This window comes from Bombus terrestris, chromosome 12, assembly GCF_910591885.1.
Source record: "Bombus terrestris chromosome 12, iyBomTerr1.2, whole genome shotgun sequence".
In the NCBI taxonomy this organism is placed as follows: Eukaryota; Metazoa; Arthropoda; class Insecta; order Hymenoptera; family Apidae; genus Bombus; species Bombus terrestris.
Genome location: NC_063280.1, coordinates 10,124,004 through 10,148,257, shown reverse-complemented (window position 1 = coordinate 10,148,257; position 24,254 = coordinate 10,124,004). Strand labels below are relative to the sequence as shown.

Sequence of the window (24,254 nt, the reverse complement as noted above, 5' to 3'; positions counted from 1 at the left end):
AATCGCAAGACAAATTTCCACGACGTTGATATCGCCCCATGAAAGAATCCCCCGTGAACCAATTCATGGAAACATTTCCAACATAATTTTCAAACTCAACACATTCTTCGGCAGGGAAAAAAAGCAATGAGAAAGAAAAAAGATTGGAATCGTTTGGAAGACACGTGCCTCGAAAGTCCCAGTTGGAGTCGTTGGCCTTCTAATGCAGTAGGAAACTATAAGGTCCGCGCGATCGTTGAATGTAACCCAGCAATCATACGGTGGTCCAATTACCATAAGAAGGGCTCTAATTTCACACAATACCCCCTTTTTTTCCCCAGAGCCGTTCTCTCTGTCCGCGGGCCACGGTTGCTCCTTGTGGATGCCGGGCAAGTTGCACGTGGTCGACAATGGCACCCAAGGGTCGAGCGCCGATCGACTTTCACGATTTCTCAATAAGTTTTCAATAGCCAGGAGGATCGTCCCCCCAGCACGAGTCGTGTTCCGTGAACGAGAAAAATTTGATACGGACACGGTAGGGCGCGGGAAGACCACTGAAGGAGTCCTTGGAGCATCGTGGCTCATCTTTGAATCAGAAACGATCCATTTTTCGTCAGGTGCGTTTCAAGACAATTCTTATATTTCGGGTCGACGCAACTTGCCCCCTTATCTTCGTTTTATCATATTTTATTATTTGTAACGAATACGAGTTTGTGCTTTACTGGGTAGAACAGGGTAACCCAATACTCCACGAAGAAACAAATGTACCAGGGCCAGCTTTAAAAAACGGATCTCTCATTGTCAGCAGTGGCTGAAGTGGTCCAGACGAACGAACCAATGAACACAAAGAAAACCGATGGAAGCGCGAATACACGTGAAACGATGTTCGACTAACAAGAACGTAACTTTTATCTTCGGTTTCCTGCTGCGTGTAGAGAATTAGAATTCGTCGAGTTCAATGACGTTAACAGGGATGAAGAACAAATGCATCGAAAATGATCGTAGAATAAACACGAAGTTTAAAAACGAGCGACGAGCGGAGGATGATATCGGCGACAGGACATAATAACGACGCGCGTAAAAGCATTTAGCCCGTTCTGAAAAAAAAGAAGAAACGAGAGAAAGAAATATAAAGGAACCAGGGAAGAGGTGCGCGGCGAGGAAAAGAGGTAGCAAGGGAAAAAATAGGATGGAGGGTACGCGACGGAGAGGGTGGCAGGAAGAAGGGATTGTTACGGTGGAAGGACGAGAAAGGTGGACGCATTCTGTCCGCGGGGGTGGGCGATTAAAATTTCAATTCGTTTTCCGCGCGAACTGAGTCAGCCCTTCCCTCACCCTTCTTCCATCTCGCGTCCGTCTTCTCCTCCTATAAAGCTTCATCCACGGGCCAACGGAGGCTCACGGGACTGCAGAGGACCCACTTTGTTATAATTTCCTTTAATGACGCGGTCCTGCCACCCTTCCCTCTGTCTACTTCCCTTGTCCATCCCCGCACTTCCCTGCTGCCGGCGGTGCGGAATATTTTTATTGCTTTGCCCCCGTCTAGCGGCCGCGACGCGATGGAGTTCAGAGCCGTTCCGCAAGATTGAGGGTGCGGAGACTGGAAAATCTTGCCTAAGGTCAAATTGCTGGATGACTCTAGCCAGTTTAAATGCTTTATTGTGACTTGTCGCTGTGGAAAAGGGTTTGAGAAGAGGATATGGCTAACCTCTTTCTTAAAACACTTCCGAAGTATACGAATGAAATTGATATTCTAATTTATGGAAATTTTCGTGTCGTTTTTAACAATTTGCCAAACACGAGCGTCACAACGAGCTATACGTTTCCGCCGCGCATTGTTCCAAGTATCGAGGACTAATATTCACTACTTGAAAAACAAAGAAGCCTAGAAATTATTTAAGTGATCAATTATATATTTCTGTAGTGATTTTATTTAACGATTTCACATGTTTTTTATACAAAATAACAAATTGAAAGTATATATTAAAAGTATAAAAAAATATAAGTAAAATTACAAACATTAAAAGTGACTAAAAACAAATAACATTACTTGAACGTGAAATTAAAAATTCATAATGCATTTTAATATTTTTCTACGATGTCGTATCGTTCGATTGTAACTTTATTTAATCATAACTGATAGTGCAACTTTATAATTAATTTTAACACCACTAGATTGCTATATCTTATTATAATACCGTACTTTATAAAAGCAGAAAAAGTAGTGTAATTAACTTGAAACAATTCCAGGTAAGCAATAACTGATAATAACAAAAAAAAAAAAAAAGAAAACGCGTTGCAAAAGTCCTATTATTATTATTAAGCATATTATTCCTATTTCTTACAAAAATATTTTGTATCATTAGTAGGCAATCATTCCTGACCAACGTCATTCAAACTAACTTACCGACTGTTATACTATGATTTGTTTAAATTCGAATAATTCCATGCACATTGATACATCAGGATTTACACCAACGAACAAGACTCGTTTCATTGATATGCATGACAACGAATCAAAACCGACGTTGCTGTACTTTTTTCTCAGCCTTCCTTCCTTCTTTCGTGCACGAAGCGTACTTGCGAGAAAAGTGCTCCATCTAGAGAAAAACAATTCCATAGTTGCCGTATGGTTCGGAAGGGAGCGCGTCTGAAGGTGAAAAGCCAGGATCGCTGGAAATGCACGTCGTCGCACGTGTTACGACGAGGAAATCTCCTCCCTCGTCCCGGAGGATCCAACGGCAAGGGGCGCGGGACGGGACAGACAGGGTAGGATTTCCTTAATAAAATGGGGCGCAAACGCCACGCCAGCGAATATCTAGCTGATAGTGATTCGGTCAGCTCGGCGTCCACCTCGAAAATTCCGGGCAAAAGCGTAAAGCAAGAGGGGGTTGCTAGGATGAAATCCATGGGAGGGTTGGTGTTGCTTAGGCCGATTCAATCTATCGCGTTCTCGCTTGGTTATGAACAGCTGGATTTATCTTGGATCGTTACCGGTGATCGATATCACTGTTTACCGAATAAAACGATATTTCTAGTCGTTTTTCATTTTTCTTCCTTCTTTTCTCTCCTTTTTTTTTTTTTTTTTTTTAGGAAACATGTTGATCATGAGGATTTTGGATCGTTACCGGTGATCGATATTATTGTTTATCGAATAAAACGATATCTTTAATTTTTTTTTTTACGGAACATATTGATCATAGGGTAACTTCGATATTCGAAGAAGTAGGCATAATGTGACCGATAATAATTATAAAGTAATATCTAGGTGATGGTTTTAAGAAAAATGAGTAAAATGTTTGTATCTTTGATGAAGCGATTGCAATAATTTTTAATTTTTTGTAAAAATACAGACGGGTATGGAAACTAAAAATATCACGGCCTGAATTTAGCTCAGTGTCTTTAGTTAAAGGGCCACGGCAAACATGCAGAAAAGTCGAATTTCAAGGGTCGAGGAGATGCGGTTTTCCTGGCAGAAAGGCGAGAAGATTTCCACGAGGGTGACCATCCCCTTCTGTCAAGTTAGCGTTATCCAAATCTAACACGTAGACCAGAGATGCAGGGGCGTTCGTGATAACGTTAGTATGGAAATTATTGTTCGTGGTTCCACGCGTAGATGTACAGTCGTGTGTTTGTGTGCCTGCAAGCGTAGGAGGGTGAGAATGCTTCGAGTCGATATCGCAAGCTCTCTGAAAATGCATGTTAGCCTTAGATCGTTATAATATTCTACAAGTTGTTGAAGTAATCTTTGCGAGAGTATTTACTTTCAGAATATAATTTACAACTTTCATTCAGAACGTATTTCAAACTTTCTTCATAAAATCGATCAGTTTAAAGTTGAATTTTACGATTATCCGATAGTTCAATTAAATAATAATAGACTTAGAATTTTTAATATTTCAATATGCTTTCATTTATGTCGTATTAATCATAGGTAAAGATAATTCTATCTTTGAACTTCAAAAAGGGAAACTGCATTAAGAGGATATTAAGAAGCTTCTACGGTTATAAGGAATTATTTTGGAAAAGAATAAGAATTTTTTTTTAATATTTTAATAATTGCGATTGAATGAAATTAAAATTTTGGAACACAGCTAAGGGAAATAAAGTAAAATAGCTGCTTTATATGCCGAAGGTAAAAATTGACAATAAGTTCGTTTCACGATTGACATCGTTGCTCGTTCTGGGACACAATCTTGAAGGTGCCAGTGTGCTTTTTGGCTGTTTCCAGCCACGTAGATCGCGTTATTTTTGCCGAAGTCTATCTTCCAGAATCTCCGACTTGCTGTTCTTTTTTGTCGATCGAACGTGCGCGAAATGCTGAAAGAGTACAATGGCCAAATCGAAATTACACTAAATATTCATCTAAATTTATAATTTTTTGTGAAGAACTTCTTCACAATAAAAAAACTTTTATTTCCATAAATATTTCATTTCGCATTTTAAAGCTCTACGTTATAAAAATATTGCTTAACTAAAAGGAAAATGATACGTGAAGATTGTAATAAATTATATCAGATCAGTAAGAACATAAATTTTTTTCTTATCGAAGCAGAGGCGAGAAGTCGATCTTTAGTAGAAGAAAGATGATTCGACTGACTCCTCGTTTCGGATCGACTATGTTTGCCAAGGCCCGACAATATTTACTTTTCTTTCGCCGGATCCTCGTGTCGCAAGCGATCGAGGGATGTATTATTCACATCTTGTATACCTCATCCCATTATGTATAAACACGATAACATAAACTCGATGCGAAATATACGACTAGAATGGGTATGCCGGTTTTTAAACGAGAAAAACGATGAATCGTTGGTCAGTTATTGTATCCATAATTTTCATTTAACATATTATCGAAATTACGCATTATTTGAAAATCATTTACACTTAAATCTCATATTTACGCGTTGCAATATGATTATGTCAAAAGACATCAATTACCGCGTCGTTAAAATATGCATTAACAGATTTAATTAATTAAAAAACCATATGACAGTCTTCTTAGCATAAATTAAATATATCAAAAATTACTGTAGAAAATTCACGAAATTCTCGGTGTGATTTCAAAACGAAATCCTGCGGAGACCTCGAGCGGACGATTGATCCGAATATTCTGGTATCGCAGCGCTGCTCGTCCGCGCACTCATAAATGATTTCCTTAGAAAAGAAAATTGAAACCCAGAATTAATTACGTTGCACGGTTAAGGCGGCCACAATGGGCCGCAATAAAACATCCAAGTACAAAGTAGAACAATAAGGACGAAGTACAAAGGCGCGTCGTACAATTAGATTTGTGAACAATTTCCACCTTCCGCTTGCGTCACCCTCCCCACTCCGTCTCACGGCTTTTACCCTTCTCGTGCGCCGCAACTCGGAACCCTGCACCCCCACCAACGTAGTTTTAGACTCTGTTCCAGGTAACACTTTCCGGCATGTCTTTCGGGATTATTTCGAATTGCGCGGAAAGTACTTACGTTCGGTTCTCCTGTTGGACGAATTCGATTATGTGTCTCGATAATAATCGAGGCCGATTGCCGTCAATATAGATTTCATTCACCGTTAGACGTTCGTTCATTCTGTTATAAAGCGTAATAATCATTTTAGGATTCGAGATTTTCCTTGTACAGTGTTTTTCTTGTATTTTTTTAACGAACGCCGATTTTTATTATCCCTCATTAAGCAGGCTTTAAATTACGATTGATGTCTGCAGATGCTGTTTACTTACCAGATCCGGGAACGGTTTCCCCAGTGAACCAAAATAGACAGCAATTTACCTTGCTGTAAACTCGTACTGCATTTCGACGACTTACAGTGTCGTAAAGCTCGAATATCTATTGTATTTTCGCTATATTCATACTTCTTTTCTTTTATGAGACGCAGTAAAATTAAAAGGAAACAGTTTACAGTTCTACGCTTGAGAAAAGCAAATAAACTGCAATAAGCTGTATTCTCCGAATTTTAAGCTCCATTAAGTCGAAACAAATATAAATGTTTTCGACAAGCTTCGGCGTATAATTATTTCTCGCTATCGCATATTACTCCAAGCTTCTCAGTTCATATTCAAGTATCGTAATTTCTATATAGATAAATTGCAAGAAAATTTTACAAACAAGATCTATACGCGCAAATAAACTCAGACACGCGGAATTTTCGAAATACATTTCGTTCTGCCACCAGTTTACCCATTTCACATTCTTCGCCAGTTTTCACTTCGTTATAAGGGAAAAATACTATCGATCTCGATCCTCTCCACTTCATCCAATCACTCTCCTACCTCTCAACTATACTCCGCGGGCCATGCGAAACGCGTGGCTAAGCAAGTAACATTATCAAACAGGCCGAACAGTGTTCGCCGGTCTAATTGAATCGAGATCAAAGGATGCGCGACAGCGCGAACACGACTGACGTTTATCCATCGTGACAGCACGTGCCGGTGCCTAGTGGGCCACACGCGGGCCGAATTTTTTCTTTTTTTGCATCAGGTGGTCGCGGTGCAACGTAATAAACATATTCATAGGTGGTATAAAGTGGCGAGAGGGGAATGGAGAAGGTTAAAAAAGAGAAAAAGCGAGAAAGCAAGATAGAGAGCACGTGGTGGATGGTCGTGGCTGCGTGTAGGATGGCGACTAGCGAAGGGTATCGGGGGAGAGGAGCTTGTCGCATTCGGTATGCAAAGTGCACGGGCCACGGGGACCCGCTTCGTCGCGTGGAAAAAAAGGTATCATAAAAAAATGCAAGGTTACCCACATTTTTTTTTATTCCCCCTGAACAGCTTGGTGGCTCCAGCGGAGTGCAGCCGATTCAGGGAACAGGGGAAGCTTAGGGGGAGCTGTCCGGGGCGGAGGAGGAAGCAGAGAGTTGGGTTATCGGTGAGTAATACCGAGACGCACTCTTTACGCAGACACCTACGGCCCTGTTCGGGCTCGTGGCTCGCTTTGAACCTGTTAAGCGGGTAATTCCTTGAGACAAAACGTCCCCCATGCCGGCAATTCGACGTGAGCTACGACGCGTATGCTCCGCGATTTTAACACCGAGGGAATCGGCCGTCATTCACCCGCCTAGCTGGATGCTTTGAGCGAATAAATAAATAAATGAGATGCGTTGCTACCTAAATGAACGACGCTTTTTAAATAGAAATTTCTGTATATGTCAACAATAACTATACAGTCATCGTTCATTCGTATGATTTTATGGTATCCTGAGCAGTTCGAGCTTATATTTCGTATAAGATAAATATCGCCTTGTTCAGCGCGATGTTTACGTAAAGAAGAATTTTGAAAATGTATATCGCTTGATTATTTACAAACGTCCAACGTCGCTTCATTTTTATATGTATATATATATATATATATATATTGTAAGAATGAAACTACCAGATAATAGAGTATCAGGTTATCAGAGTCGATATTAGAATTATTAAACATTTTGAAAATAATTTCCAGTTTTAGAAGATAATGGAGAAACTTGATACTTTTTAAATTAATACGCTAATTTTAACGATAATTATTAAACTTTGATTACTCGTTATACTCGTTAAACTCATTACAAGAATGTTTTCAAACGTCGAGATAACTTGCCTTCTCCGCTTAACAGGTTAATAGGAAGTTAGGCGAATTGCGTTTACTGGGGCAGGATATCAGTTGACCTTTCTCGAGGGGGATGAATTTTTTCCTTTTGGTGGATGAAGGAGTCGTATTAGGATATAAAACAGGGATAAGAAAGACGATTAAAGATTAACATCGATAAAACTTGCAAAAAGGATTACGCTTGGTGTTAAATGTCATATGCTTGAAATAAAAATTCAATCGAACAATTTCAATTTCCCGCAGATATTGTCTAACATATTTATATTTAAATATTTAAAATTTATATTGGAAAGCTATACATCAGAAAATTTTACGTTCGCTCTACGTATTTTATTGAAAATGAAAGTGGACAATATTAAATAAAAACAATTTAAACACACGATGCTACGAACAATTAAAGTATCTAATCTAAGTAAACTAGTAAGAGAATTAAAATTTACGTTGTTATTATTATCAAATAATTATCAATACCGAAATTTGCTGTATAGCTCTTTAATTTCATTTACAGGAAAATCTTTCTACAGAAAAATTGTATTTCAAGCAAAACTGTAACTCCAAAATTTCGAAACGAGATTGATGAGATATTTGTTTATTTAGAGCGTTCGTCTCAAGTTTCCTGCGGTCATCGTAAAGGGACTCGTCGGCGCAAAAGATTTTCAATGATGACGTGGCACATTTCGGTACACTCACCGATTTCTCTTGGCGAAATTCGTGCGAGCGAACGATCGAAGCGTTTGATCTCGTCGACGTGCAGGATACGCCGTGTCCTTCGGGAAGAAAATTACGAAAATCGAAACGTAAGAAAACCGAAACGTAAGAAATGGCCATGGCAAGAGAGGAAACAACGCGCGAGAGGGCGATCGTCCGCGAAAATTGCAGCGAAAAAAGCACGAGGGAGTCTGAATTTTAGAGTTCCGAAAAATCTCATCGGATAAAGTTTCGTGTGTAAGGACAACGTTGAGGATACGGACGCGCAAGGATTCCTGTGCCATGCGCGACTCTGCTCGTCTTTGTCTCTCTTTCGTTGTCCAGTCGAAGAGCGGGAGGACGCAGAAGAAGAAACACGAATAAAGACGAGGGTTGAGAGGAAAAGAGGGCGCGAAAGAAGAAGAAGAAGAAGAAGAAGAAGATGAACGGATCGTCCGTTCGTTAAACAAGGAGAAAAATCGAATAAGAGAAACGATGAACAAAGAGGGAGACATTCGGCGTCCCACAGGATTCGTCGTCCTTTTAGACGAGAGGGTAACGAAGACAACCAGACCAGTGAAAGAGAGAGAGAAGAGAACCCGAGAAACTGTGGACTGTAACAGAAGTACGGAGGGGCAAGGAAGAACTGGTGGGGGCAAGGAGCGCTCGACGTCTCAAATTTGGTTGGCTGTCTCGAGTTGTTTGCCTCTCCGTCAAACCTGTCCTTTTCGCTTTCTTTCTCTGTCGCTCACCTATGAGCTACATGGCTGCGGGAAGAGGGAGCTTTGGTCGAAGGTGCTAGGTGGGAAAGGGAGGAATACCATTAGAGAAAGGAGGAAGGATCGTGGTTCGAGAAACGTTCAAGGGAAAAGGAAGGGACGAGTCGGAAGCGAGAAAGTCGACGAATGTTGGTGGATTGAACAGAGAAGGAAGATATTCTAGTAAACCGAAGAAGGGGAGGGTGAGAAACGATTGGGACAGAGACGGAAGGATGGGGTAAAAGGAAGATTGAAAGGAGAAAGTATTATCGGCTGAGTAACATTAAGAACAAAGAAGGAAGGAAATACAACGAGAGGAAGAAAGAGAGTTGATTGGAGATAGAAAAGAGAGGGCAGCATTTCGTCGGCGATAGCGGAGAAGAAGAGAGGGGAAGAAGTTGGTGCGGAGGAGAGAGAGCTACTGAGCTAGCAAGTGACGGTACAGAGAGGGTGGTGGAGAAGGCTTGGAAGGTAGGGGGAGAGCAGTGCCTTGGCGCGAGCCCGAGGACTCGAAACTCCGGAATTTCAACCGCCAGAGCTGTACCGGCGGCCGTACGACGCGGGTCTAGAGAGTGTGTGAATAGGCTTGAGTAAGAAAGAGAGAGAGAGAGAGAGAGAGAGAAGGCACGACCACTGAACGAACGAGCTGACTTGGAGAGGGGATGCTCATGGGAAGGGAGTAACGGCAGTGGAGAGGGAGAACACGAGGTTGAGGACGATCACTAGTTATTTACAATCGTAGTTGGAAGGATAAACTACGAATCTCGTGTCTTGCACATGGTCTTCCACCGTTTTACCGATTGCAAGTGAAAATTCGATCGTACAGAACTTTCGATCCTTCGCTCTGGTTGATCGTGAGCGTCGACGGTGCGGCATTAAATAATTCGGTCAATCCTTACAGTGGAGACTGCAAGCCTATTGTTCGCGTGAACAGTGACGGAAAGAAGACAGACATATTCGTTATCAGTGAACAGTGAAAAGTGATGGATTGTGATATGACCAATAATTCGAAAAGAAATTCTGGTTATTATTACGTTGCGTGAATTTTTTTATTGAGGAGTTACGGATAATCGGAACAGTGGGGACGAGTGATCGAAAATCGAGTGATTGCCAATCCAACGATGTAAATCGTACGCGTATCGTTATTGTTTGTATTTTTTGTTCGTTTATTTATCTTTTTCCGAACGTATCGCTTTGTGAGTTTCTTAGCTAAGTTCGAGATACAAAATTCATTGGTGTTGAGACATCGCGTCGGTGAACGCGGATTAAGGCTGAACGGTTCGGAGTCGCGTTTTACAACAGCCATCAGAGCCATTGTCGTCGTCGGCGTATCGTCGAGGCGACCATGTCGCACATGGAGATATATTCAATATCAATGTCGCACCAGCTGGAGCGACCGAGGTTAATCCTAACTTTCTCTCCTGCCATATATACGATCATATGATAAATGTAGAACACGGTGTACTCCTTTTTTTTCTTTTTCCTTTCATTTGTTTTCTTTTGACAATTTGATCTTGAAAATACTGTCCTTGTGAATGTTTGCTCGTTGATTGGCATGATTCTTGTTTCCGCGCGTCTTGAGTCATTGTCAATGTGCTGTACGCGAGGAAACCCATATCGACGTTCGTCGACGGTTGAAAGTACGAAGATGCGAGACATCCCGACTTGATACGCGCTTCCAAGCCACATTATCGCTCAGACGCCTTGCAACAAGAATTGTCTAGTGTTCGAACCCTTTGGAAATCGAGAAAGTGAGACAAACGACATCGTGATAATAAGACAGACTGTTATTGAAATTTCGCGCGCGCGCAAGCGCGTGTAAGCGCGCACGTGTGTGTACGACGCTATTGTTTCGGTGTAAAGTGTGTGCCGGGTCGCTTTTTTATTTTTCGTGTCACTGATAGTACGCTGTTACCCAGAGGAAAGAAACGTGAATAAGAGCGTGCAATTTTCTTTCCACGGAGAAGGGTGCGTCTTAAAACAAGACGAAAGTGGAGTAGAGAAAAAAGAACAATATGAGTGAAAACACGAGTGTTGAACAACAACAACACCAACAACAACAGCAGCAGCAGCAGCAGCAGCAACAACAACAACAACAACAACAGCAGTACGTAGGCGGCAGTTCGAATTCGGAGCATCATTGCAAGGATTGTGGTCTATACTTCGAAAGCGATAAAAGTCTCGAAGTGCACCTGAGATATCACCAGGAGAACCTGCTCAGTCAGTGGGCGAACCAGGCTCAGCAGGAGGAGAGTAACAACAATAATAATAAGGCCGGTAATCACATCAGTCACGTGGGCGTCAAACGCGATAGCGTGACTGCTCCGGCGGACTCGAGCGAATCTTCTTCGAGGCCCCCCTCGCAGGATCCTACGTTGTCGTCTCAACAGTCATCAACACAACAACAACAGCAGGTTCAACAGCAGCAGCCGCAGCAGCAGCCGCAGCAGCAAGTTCAACAGCAGCAGCCGCAGCAGCCAGTTCAACAGCAGCAGCCGCAGCAGCAAGTAACTCAACAACAGCAGCCAGCTGCTAGCCAGAGTTACAATCAATTTCAGACGTCGATGTACGGCGAAAATTATTTCATGCAGAACGATCAGGCCTACATGTTGTCCCATCATTACTCACCGCCGCGTGAAGACAACGGCGTGGGTGGTGGTGGTGGAAGTTATTCGCGTTATCATCCATATCAACATCAGCAACACTTTCCATCGGAACGTGCCAATTCAGTGAGTTCCACCAGTCCGAGAAGTCCGCCACTACAGTGTGAGAAGTGCGGTGCTGTGTACGAGGATGCGAATCAGCTGGGTGAACACGTAAGAACAAATCACTCGAATTCACCTGGAGGTTATCCTGGACATCAATATCAACAACTGGGTAATAGTCCTCAACAGCAAAATCAGCAGCCGCAGCAGATGCACGCATCACCGCCGCAATCTAGTCAACAACAACAATCTGGCTATGATTATAATGGTAGGCAACCGGTAAAACTGGATATGACTAAGGAGCCGGACGAACAGGCGGAAATTCTCGATTTGGATTCGCACAAGGTGCAGACTCATAGATACGAGGAGGAGCTAATAAGAATTCATCAGCAGCAACAGCAGGAGTTGCAGCTACAAATGCATCAACAGCAGGTAATGCAACAGCAACATCAGCAGCAGCAGAGGGCTGGTACACATTCGGTGAGTTCTATGTTGGGTTGGCCACCGGCCGCACAACCTCATGATTATCATCCCGGGTTATCGCCTATGGTTTCAATGGATAGTATTTCACCACTTTCGGATCAGAATCAATTCATACGAGGGCAACACATGCCCGTCGAAGCACCGCGACATCCGAGTTCCCCTATTATTACAAGCACGCAACCGATGCCCGGTCACCAGATACCCGGGGGTCTGCTGCAACAACCACCTAAACCTCCGCCTTTAGCTAATCAATCGTGGAAAAGTAACGAGGCGCGACGGCCAAAGACCTACAACTGCACCGCGTGCAACAAGTGGTTCACCAGCTCGGGCCATCTGAAGAGGCACTACAATACGACGCTGCACAAGAACGCTGTTAAACAGAGTAATCAGCCAGACCCAGCGAACTTGCCGATCAGTGCTCATCATCATCCTGGTAGAGATAGCCATTCTAGTGGCAGAGGCGGAGGAGCATCTAGATCGCCAGAGTTATCTTCTTCCGGAAGTCCCCCAAACTTGATGGCAGGTCCCTCGGGCGAGGCGGCGAGGGGCCTGCTCCACACGCCCACCAATCTCTACAACAACAATTCCAACAGCAGCAGCAGCAGCGAATCTTCGGCGGTAACGGTGGCGGGTCTAACGCAACAATCGCCTACAGCGGTGCACTTGGGCTCCACAATGGTACCGGTGCACATTTCTCCGGTGGAATCTCCACTGGCGGCCCATCATCAGCAACAAATGGGCTCGCCGTCCTCTCAACTGGGCCACCAACCGCAACAGCAACAACAGCAGCAGTTGCATCACCTTCCAATGGGTTCGCCGTCGGGCCAACTTCCGATCCATCCCATGAATTCGCCCATGTCACCCATGCACCCACCGCTACCGCCCCACCTGAGTTCCCCTTCGCCAATGGGCTCCCACCCGCACCACCACATGAATTCGCCATCTCCCATAACGCCGGGCTCGGTCCACCCAGCAATGGCTTCGCCCACGGCGATGGGGGGTACTACGATGCCTCATCAGCCGTACCCAAACGCCTTGCCCCCCCACGTTATAACTACTACCAACATCCCGGGCCTGCTGGAGTCTATCACCATCCAGCTAACTACTACTGGTAATGAGACGTCTTTACCGCTGTCCGACCAATCTCAGCAACAACAGCAGCAGCAGCAGCAGCAAGAAAATCAGCTATCTCAGGATGTTTTACCCGGTTTTGGGACCTTTAGCAATCATCAAAGGCTCCTACCAAGTTTCACGGAATTCAACGTAACCGGGTTTATGGCTGACCCAAATCAACCGGAGGCCATTAACGTGGGGGGGCTAAGTCCAGAGGAGAACGTATCTCCTCAAAATCGATCATTCGAATCGTCTGATTCGGGTTACTGTCTGTATAGAAGTTCACCGCCTCGATACGAATCCCTTACAAACGTGGGAGTGAACACTGACGGCATGATCATCAAGCGGTATGAAGTTCAGGCGCAACCGCTTCAGCAGACTCGAGGCAATCTCGAAGCAAACAACAATTTACCGCGAATGGTACAAGCGAAAGAGGAGGTAAATCCGAATGTCGGTAGGCAATTAGCGAAAAATCTGAAACTGAAAGGCAATTTTGAAATTAAGGAACATCACGTAATAACCAGCACATTCACTGGTTCACATTATATTTCTCAAGATGGTTTCCACAAGTGTATCGAATGTGACAAGATTTTCAACAAGGCTTGCTATTTGACACAACACAATAAAAGTTTTCACTCTGGTGACAAGCCATACAAATGCAATCAGTGCGGTAAGAGATTCACCCTCGAGTACCTGCACGCGGAGCACCTGCAGAAGCACGCAGGTGACAAGCCATACAAGTGTGAAATATGCCCGAAGCAGTTTAATCATAAAACTGATCTTAGGCGGCACATGTGCCTCCATACTGGCGAAAAGCCGTACGCCTGTGATACTTGCGGAAAGGGATTCATCAGAAAGGACCACATGATGAAGCACCTCGAGACGCACAGAAAGAAAAACAACCATAACGTCCATCTAAGGACGTGATTTGAGAGGAGTCCCAACATCGAAGACTAGCATCGTGGATGAAGGAACAATGACGGTCGTTATCTGATGATCTTTGCCCCCACGGTGTGTTCGTGATTATCAATCGAAGCGTGAGATTTGTTGGTCATCAATCGAACATCATGATGGTAAACTATATAATATATCGAGCTGAGGTAATCGCGACTTCTCGAATTGAGTTTTTCTTATTATATTCGATCAGACACTGGGAGTCGAGCAGACACCCATCTGATCGTGAATTAGATTTTAATTTATTATTAATAGTTTATTGGTTATAGTAGTACGATATAAATATCATATTATAAACTGTAGGGCAAAATATCTCTTCTTAATTTAATATTAAAAATTATATTTTTCATTTCTAATTCAGGTAATCGGAAATAATCGGTAATGTTAGTTTCTTTTTTTTTTTATTTTATCCTCAGAGTGATCTATCTATCGAAATTATCGTAGTCCCGTGATAAATGATCTCGCGAGCTAATATTTAGCGAATAGCAATTACAATGTACAGTGGGACATTGATTTTTGCTCAATAATGTTTTTATTTAACTTGGAATAAAGAGCAGAGTTTAGTGTGTTCCGACGAGGAGGTTCGATATCGTGGTGCTCACAACGCGTATGACGGACCCTATAAAATTGCTTGAGAATTTTTGGCATCTTGCAACGCTAAGATTTGAATGAAAATTACAACAAAGCAAAGGGAAATTTAAATATCAAATGTCGCGATGTGTGGAGTCGATCGATTGCTCGACTCGATGAATCGCGAGTTCCGTTCTTACAAAATGCAATCAGATAACACGCTCTTGAATCCACGATTACCTCGGGAACAATTGAAAATTACACGATTTCTGGTATGATCTGGTATGACTTTGAAGCTTATCGATTGTACAAAATATGTTAAATGTATAGCCATGTAATTAATGCAATTATCACCATCATTGAAATTAAATTTAATTGGATATCAGCTGGAAAGTGATTAACATTTATTAATAATACTCGTATTTTATAGTATATATAGCATACTTTATCGAGAGAGAACGAAGGGAAAAAAGAAAATGATTAATAGATAATTACGAAAAGACGCGGCGATAATAAAGCGTTAAATCCGAAATACCGTGAAAATCGTTACTCCAACGATGGATTGTATATAGTTTTGTGACAACTTTGTTGTATATCGCTTAGTTTCCTCTTTTTTTCATTATTTATCGGAGACAGTCGAGAGGTGAAAAACGAAAGTACTTCATTACCTATGATTTTATATTTTAGATTCACAACGAGCCTCTCGATGCCTTCATTTTTAAAACATTTCATATTTTTGTATATTCCAGTAAAGTGAATATCCATCGCCGGGAATCGGTTTTCACGACAGCGACGCGTCTTTTTCTTTTCTTCTAAACGTTAAGATTTTAATAATAACTTAAGTTTCGAATTGTACGTTGCCCGGAATGAATCTCGCTCGTGTCGTTTTCTAGCCAGACGCAAGATGTTTCCCCTCGCTTTTCAAACGCTTCGACGTTTTAGTATTCTCATTACACATATCGAATGTTAATCGATCGTATCCGATATTGTAATTTTCGGCGAATGTATTTTTCAACGAAAACGAAAAAAGAAAGAAAATCTAATAAATTAAAAAAATTTATTAGATTTTTATCAGAAACAACCGGATACCTTTTACTCACGAAATTTAAAATAGATCATGAATGACTTAGCCACGGCATTCCTTCGATCGATTATTAAATCGTTGGGGAATTTCGTCGAGCGTGCTGCCTCTAATTGCGCGGCAGCCGTCGCATACGATCAATTAATGCTCGATTAATTGCCCGTGGAGCGCAAAACGAGCCAATCACCGAGGATAGCATCGAGTTCCTCCTCTCTCGCGACACGAGCGAATTTCCCTTCGAGCTACGCACAGCTCGTTACACGTTACACACACTCTTACGCATATCCAATATACACTTAAACACACATGAATACATACACACAGATACGCTAAATAAACGTTGACCGTGCTATAACAAAATTTACACCGCGTTTACCCGTAATTATTTCTGTTGATCATCGTTGAATCGGCGAGATCGTCTTTAGGCGCTTAACAGTTGTTCGAACGTGACACGTAATTTTGTTTTTGTTTTCTATCGTTAGTTATTGCGAAAATTATCTTTCTCTCGTCGTGATCTGAATTGTTTGTCTCTTTTTAATTTATTTCACAATAATCAGCACATTCAATTTTTATTAAACGTATTTCTTTTCGGTATTTCATTTTCCTGGTATGTTTTCATAAGAAACAAAATTTTTTTAATTTAATATGATATTCCATTACCGTTTTAAGCATTATGACATAATTATAAATATATAAATTTAATCTCATTCGCGTTCGTTTCGATCACTATGACACATAAGTAAACACAAATACATATATAAATACCGTCTATACACACACATATGACGTCCTTTCGCAGGTTTCTTTTTTTTAGTTGTTTCATATTTAATGAAAAAGAAAAAAAAAATTGACGTCAAATATTAAGGTGGAAACGAGAGAAAAAGACGATAAATTATATAGCATTCTTGCCATTTTTACTACGTAATATGACACCCAGAACAGACTACCTCAGAGTTCAGGAATTTAACGATGAATGAAAGGAAGAAAGAAAAGATGAGAGCCAATGCAATAATAATAATGTTATTAAAGAGATGTAGCTGACCGCGCAGCCGTGCGGGCGGAACGATGTACTTTGTTTCTTTTCTCATTTTTTCACTCCGCAAATAAATTCAAAAAAATAGTAACCCCTTGAATAATTCACCTCAATTATTCCACGAAGTTTAAAATTATCCGCGAAATTTCTATTTATTGCTTTGTATTAAATGATATAGTATCCATAGTTTCTCCACTCGTTTCTCAAATTGATCGATAAAAAGTAAAATAGAAGGTGATAAATTGTAGAGCACCCTCTCTTTCCTCTTTGCTTTTGTCACAAAAGTTCCTCGAGTCGCCCGCCGGCCGTATGAGCGTGTAATAGAACGTTATACATATAGATACTAATATAAACGAAAAAGAGAAACAGAGAATAAGAGAGGAAAGAAAGAAACGAGAACGAAGGGGATGATTTGTAAAGATTGATGTACGTTTTAGATACATATCAACAGTATTACTGTATATTCTCTTTCACTATAAATAATCGTATAGAGTCGCAAAGAAAGATAAGGAAGAGAATGAAGGAGAGAAAAGGTGTAGGTGAGATAAATGTTTCAATGAAAATCGAGATCGTGAATAATCGCGAGTTACGATGCATATTTCTAGTATCATATCATTATGAGATATTAGTACCAGAAAAGGAAAAAGAAATGCGTTTTATAATAGTGATACGAAGAAATGATTAATTAAAAAGAGACGAAATAATGCATAACAAAATTTTCGGCTTTTGCGTTTTCTTTCTGAGAAAGAAAATACGAGTTGGTAAAAAATCAGAGTTTTGACATTGCATTTGATAAAAACATTTCATAAAATTCACCATAACGAGCACTTTTCTATGGAGTAAATAATATGTGGTGATTTCAAAAGCGACGACGAAGCGGTGATTTATTTCTATCCATTTGTTTTAGAATGACAATGCGTTCAATTTGTTCTGCTAATTATTATTATTACTGTAATATATTATTATTATTTTATTATTGTATTATTATTATTAATATTGTATTATAAAATTATTATAGAAAATTCGTACTCTGTTAATTTTTGTCTCTTTCTGCGAGCGCGTTCTTTCAGTGCGAAAGAGAGTTCGGGGCGAGAGAACTTGTTTACAATTTTAAGATAGTTGTTTTAGCACGAAAGTGCTAAGTTATATCTAATATATATCTATATATACACATACAGTACCAAACTGTAATGGTTGTGCCAGGCAAAAGAAAAGAAGAAGAATCGTTGTGTGCTTCCTCTCGTATAATTCTAATGTTTTGGGCATTCCACAGAGAAATAAGAAAAAGAAAGATGAGTTTTATGAAAATAAAGAATAGAGATAAAATTATAAACTAAAATAACTCTTGATGCGTGTGCGAAAATGGGAATGTATGTGAGGAGTAGTGATGCGGGAAAGAAATAGGAGAACGCGTGTGCGTGCGTGAGAGGGGGTGAGATTAGTGTGAGAGATAGGAAAAGGAAGGGAAAGTAGAAGAAATTCTTATCCATTCCTTGTTATGTGCCATAATAACTGTGCGCTGATAAAAATTGTAAACGATTAACACGTGAAAAAGGAGAAAAGGAGGAATGTGTGTATACGTTTCTTCGTATGCGTGCGCGTGAGTATAGAAGGTGGGATTGCGTCTGTATATGTACGTACGTATGTATGTGTGTGAGTAGGGCACGAAGTTTATATTGTATATGTATATGAATATTTACAATGATAAATGAAAGAGAGAGGAAAACCCATGAAGAAGTAATCGTGTAGCGATGCATGTCCGTTCGAGGAATGCGAGCGAAAAATCTGACGTGAAAGCTAAAATACGTAGGTGTTACGCTCAGTGTCACGACATACAGTCTCTGTTCCTCTACTTTCTTTTTTTTTTTCTCCCCACATGTCTTTTTTCCTACTTGAAATAAATTAATCAACGTCGACATAAGATGAACGATTAAATAGAAAATTGTGGGGGAAAAGGACATATAAATCCTATAATGAACGAAGAGAAGCGTAAAATTAAGAAATGTATTATTTTATACGTGTTTAATTTTGTTTTTATAAATATATTTTATGTCAGAATACACGCAGAAGATTTCCTTATTTCTATCTGGTTCGATCATCTCCACTTTTGTACCTTGATTTTAATTTTCCGTCTCAACGCAGATACAAGTACAAACCTTGAACGATACGAGTGATCAGCTCGCTCGTAAACTCTTCTCAACGTTCATGTATTCCGACGATCATAGAGTAATCTTTACGTGTATGGACGATTCAAATATTATTTACAGAATGAGAGCTGACATTCTCATCTCGCGAACCGATCGAACGATCCAACTATGCACGGACCTTTGACTCTCGGGACCGAACTCGCGCTCGCATCGAAGTCCGTCAAATTTTGCATTCGCGTGGTCGCTGTACTGGATACAATGTTCCGCGATTTTGTTGATCAATTTTAGTTAATATCGGAGTGCACGGGCGTGCGTGACTCCGCGAAATATCCTGATCGCGGCGAACCGTTCACGCATCATCACCCTGTCCGCACGGTGTTTCGTTCGTGTCCACGCCCCCGTCGAGTCTCCTAAACCCCTCGTATAATATTCCTCCCCCGACGCCAGCCTCTCGTCGCGCACTCGTAACCTTGGGCATTCTGTAATTTAGTAAATTGTTGCGGACTCGGCGCAAGGAAACGCTCGATTCGTGAACGCCTCTTCTGGAAACAGCTCGGGACAGCGGCGTGCAGCGTCGATTTCACGTTGCTGGATCACGTTGAACAGCGATCGCTTTTACGAAATTTCTTAATCCCTTGCGGCGTTTCGAGGAATCGTAAGTCGAGGATCGTAACGGACGCGTCCGAGGAATCTTTCAATGCGAGTTCAAAGCATTCATCGAGAATCGCACGCGTGTCTGGCAGTTTCGCGTGATCTGACATTCGATGAAATGAAAATGTAAAAGAGGAAAGGCGAGTCGATCGCGAATCGAAAGTTACGCGGAATCAACGATCGATGATCGCGCGTTTATACAACGAGCCGATTTCATAGGCGTGTTCCTATTCGATGTTCGTAGAAAGAGTAGGTGGCGGTGGTGGTGTACGATCATCGATTGAATTCGAGCGAATTTTTAAAAGTGTTGTTCGCGAAAGTTTGTTCCGCGTAGACACGACGAGTCCCATCATTGTTAGGCTTAGGTAATATATACCTGATGATGAAGCAATAGATTGAATGCTATTTATCTACCGTTTAAATGACGGGGATGAGGGTGAGGAAGTTTGTCAAGAGGAACGGAATGGAAGAAAGAAAGAGAAAGAGTAGAGGGAATGTATTTCGAAGAAAGGAAGGATGATAAATCGAGAATAAAAATGATGTTAGATGTAATCCACTATATTGTACTATGCGTTTTTAGCTAAAATTTTATGTTTTCTAATTCGTTATGAACGAATGTTTTTTGGTATAAATATATAAATAAATGAATATATATATTTAAATTTTAGGACATTAATATAAGCTAATTAAGAAGTTATATACGTAGCGGACGCGAATCGTTGTCTCACGTTCCGCGTATCCACGAAATTCACTCGGTGACCTTTTGAACATTGGCGCGCAATCGATCAGACAATCGAGGTCTATATACGTATTCAGAGCCCATTTTTCAACTTCTACCGCGGTGCTTCGATCATCGGTGCGTAAAAGAAATCACTCGATGAAAAGATTCTCTTCAAAATATACACTCCACCTTTAAAAAAGTTCTTTCTTTTTTTTTTTTTAATACAGACATCCGAAAACGTTATCAAGCGCATAAAATATATTTTTCAACCTCGCGTTTTTTATGATTAGATAGATTACCTATAGCAGCAGTCGATGGTGTTTCCTTTTTCTTTTAACAAAGAGGCTATAAGTATCGTTAACTTAAAGAAAATTTAGTCGTAATTGAACAACGACATATGTATATAATTTACGAAAGCTGTTCAAAAGTTCGATTTGAGATCTTTGCGCGCACGATCATCGAGTTCTGTGTCGAAGAAAATCAACAAACGTAGGAAGCGATGCGACGCTGCGATATACACGATCATATACATAAATATAATAGCTCGTTACTTGAGAACGTCACCTAAAGCCATCCAATCGTTCAAATGAAATCAATCCGTGCGCATAGAAAAATGAGAAAGAGTAAAAAGATGAAAAATAGACGAAACGAAGTGCTTAGCCCGATTCTATCGTCGGTTTATTTATATATATATATAAAAGAATAAAAAAAATCTTGCAATTGTCCTTCCGTAAGGAGTACACTGCCGCCACGAATAGGAGAAAAATAACAATGAAGCAGAGAAAACGATAGTAAAGAAAGGAAATGAAGATGATCGACTTATGTAGGCGCACGTAAAGATTCGTATACAGACGCACGATCCTCTTCGCTCGTCTGTTTACGTGTCTAATACGGTGTTAATTACGTATTCGACGAATGCCATAACAAGTACCTCATACAAAACACATGTACAAATGTTCATACGTTTTCAGAATATTAGCTAATTAATAAATAATTAATATCCAAAATAAGATTCTGTATTTTTTTACTATCAATCCATCCCGTCTTATTGTTCTATCCTCGCTCTATCTTCTCTCATCGTAAAATACCCTTAATAAAATAAATGAAACAAATGAGTTAAAAAATACAAAAAATAATAATAAATCAACATGCTCTCAAGTTCGTACTTTGCGGAAAATCGATGTCTATCGAAATATATTATCAAGATAAATAGAGGACGAAGACCAACCGAGGTTAAATATAAAACGGTAAGTTTGAGTAAAGATATCCACTTTAAATCTTGCTACGCGAGAAAATTATTTCCTTCGACAAATTACGGGAAACGGCAATCTCCGAGATTTAATACAGAAACTTTACTCATTGTGTGGTAGAATATGTTGCCCGGCTCGCTACACACGGATGGCTTGATTGTTCGCATGGAAGGATGGAAAACGGCAACGGTAAGTAATTTACACGAGCGAAGTCGAGAATATACCTGTTTTTACCTGTATATAGTTCGCCGATTCCGCCGGTTCGAAATTCTTTTCCCTCGGCGCATGGAAAATCGCGTTTCCAGGCCGGATTATTATCGCTGAAATTGCATAATCACACATAATCATACACGATCCTGCGGGACGATACGCCAGTCTTGTCCGTATCGTTTAAACTCGTTTTCCCGATGCGCGTAACTCCCGATGGAAAAGAAGAAGAAGAAGAAGAATAAAAAAAAATGGAGGCGAGGAAAAAGAAGGAATAAGTTCCCCCTTCTTATTCTCCGCCTCCCCTCTCACATCCTGTGATAAATAGCAAGATTACGAGTCTACGTGTCGGCCAATGAACGATGCCCTCGGCCCGTGGACCATATGTTCCTCCAAGGCTGTGAGACCCTCGGCTGAACTTGGGCCACGCTTACGCGCCGCGCATAGCCCCGACTCAGCCTTTAACAATTCGGGTGATTATCCGGTGAAATATATAAAACACATTTTTCACGCGGAACGAGATTAAAGGGTGGAACGGCGAAAGATTGCCGTTCATATTTCAGTATCACTCACGTGGACGGGAACGTTGCATACATTTGTGTTTATTAACCCGCGAACCGGCGCGGCACCGGTTCAAGACCGCGCGACCAGTCGCCAGGGTCAGTGAGGGGAAACGGGGCAACGATTATGAAAGAATACGAGCACTGTGCCGCCCAGCGTAATTTTATTACGCGGTTTCGCGCTCGCGATTCGCCCTTTGCCAACTCGCGACTGGGGTGCTGAAAGGAGAATTCATCGAGACTCCGTGTATCATGGTAGGGTCTTTTAAAAGTTACTGCTGAAACCCAAGTTTCAGGTGTATACCACCTAACGGGGGATAAAATCTTCGTCGCATGGATTAATGAAGAGATACGATTTTGTAAGAGAAGTTTTTCGGTAATGGAATGTAATATTTCTTTCATGTTGGATTTTGTGCGTTCCGAAGAGATTCGTGGTTCCAAGCTAATGTGGTAAATCTTTTTTATCGGATAGTAAGTTTTAAAATATATCGACGAGACTCTCTTTTGTTCGCTAATGAAAAGAGCTAAAATAAAAATGTAGCGTTTTATTAATTTGCATTTGCATCGTTAGTTGCTCGATCAATTTTCATCAATTACATATATACGAGTATTACGTAAATCCTAATACTCCGCGACAGAAAATGTTAAAAATTTGTTTTGCCCGGATCACATAGATCGTCAAGCGAGATACTCGGTAACTTTATAACGTCAGTAAACGTTCCGTTCATGATTCCCTTAAAATCAAAAACCCCCGCAGCTTTGGGTGTTCGATTCGGTCGGGTTGATGCGTATCCTAAAATTTTTCCCACAGCGAAGACAGCTGCCGTAATGAGTTGCATCCTCACGTTTCTCTTCCTCGCCGCTTTATCTATCCGTTTGGCTTCCTCGGCGCGGCCGCCACATTTTTTCAGAAGGCGATGCATACCCTACATGACAATGCAGCTTCCCTTCTTTCTTTATCGTGGAGCTCGTCGAAAGGACAGGAGAGATCCCGACGAAATTTGAGAAACGAGCCGTACGAGGGCATAAATCGTCCCGATAACGCAGATAACAGGTAGCTCGATCGGTACTCGCGATTTCCAACGTTCGAATCGCTCGCTTCGCCGCGAGTCCTTTCTTTTTCGTTCTTATTCGGATGGGCTCGCAGTTCTTTTGTCTGTGGAAGAATAGGTATTCCTGGTAATGGCCGCTCCACCGACTATTCCCGATGCTTTCTCGAGCAATTTCGCCGTGCAAACGCTTCAATTTTTCTTTTTTTTTAAATATTCGAATTTAAAAATGTTTGAACAGATCGCGAATGGATATGGAGATATCGAAGGGCCTGCGAGCTTGGAAACGAGTTCTCGAAAGGCTCGAGCTATCTGCAAGCTTTATAGAAATTAAATGGTTTGAAATGCTGCTGGAATACCGTGAAAATTGTACGATTAATGTACGTAATCGAATTATAGATTTTATTTATCGAAGATTTAACGTGTTGCTATATTTCCGATAAAATTTCGATTGAAAAATCGGATATCTTAAAGTTTGGAAACTGAAACATTGAATTTAATTACAGACATTTAGTTATACCATTGTAAAAAAGATTTCAATAAACATTTCTGTCAAGTAACAAATTTCCTTTTTAAACGTCAAACAGCGAGTTACCTTTCGGTTAAGCATAGGTCAGGAACAATTATAGGCCACCTGAAGATTGAGGTAGGTCCTGCGCGATGGAAGTTCCGACACGGAAAATCTTCGTGGAGTTCTCTATATAGTGATACTTCCGGGCAAAG

At 41.1% G+C, this 24,254-nt stretch overlaps 1 protein-coding gene across 1 annotated transcript; it reads left to right on the top strand.

Moving 5' to 3' along the window:
* Window positions 1–9,514: 9,514 nt before the first annotated feature.
* LOC105666344 (mediator of RNA polymerase II transcription subunit 12) lies at window positions 9,515–21,475 on the top strand. The gene has a single exon (XM_012314845.3). It carries the CDS (start codon window positions 11,023–11,025, stop codon window positions 14,233–14,235), a length of 3,213 nt encoding a protein of 1,070 aa, XP_012170235.2. The 5' UTR covers window positions 9,515–11,022; the 3' UTR covers window positions 14,236–21,475.
* Window positions 21,476–24,254: the final 2,779 nt, after the last annotated feature.

Coding starts and splice junctions, on each gene's coding strand:
- LOC105666344 (XM_012314845.3), top strand. CDS start 11,023: ATGAGTGAAAACACGAGTGTTGAACAACAACAACACCAACAACAACAG.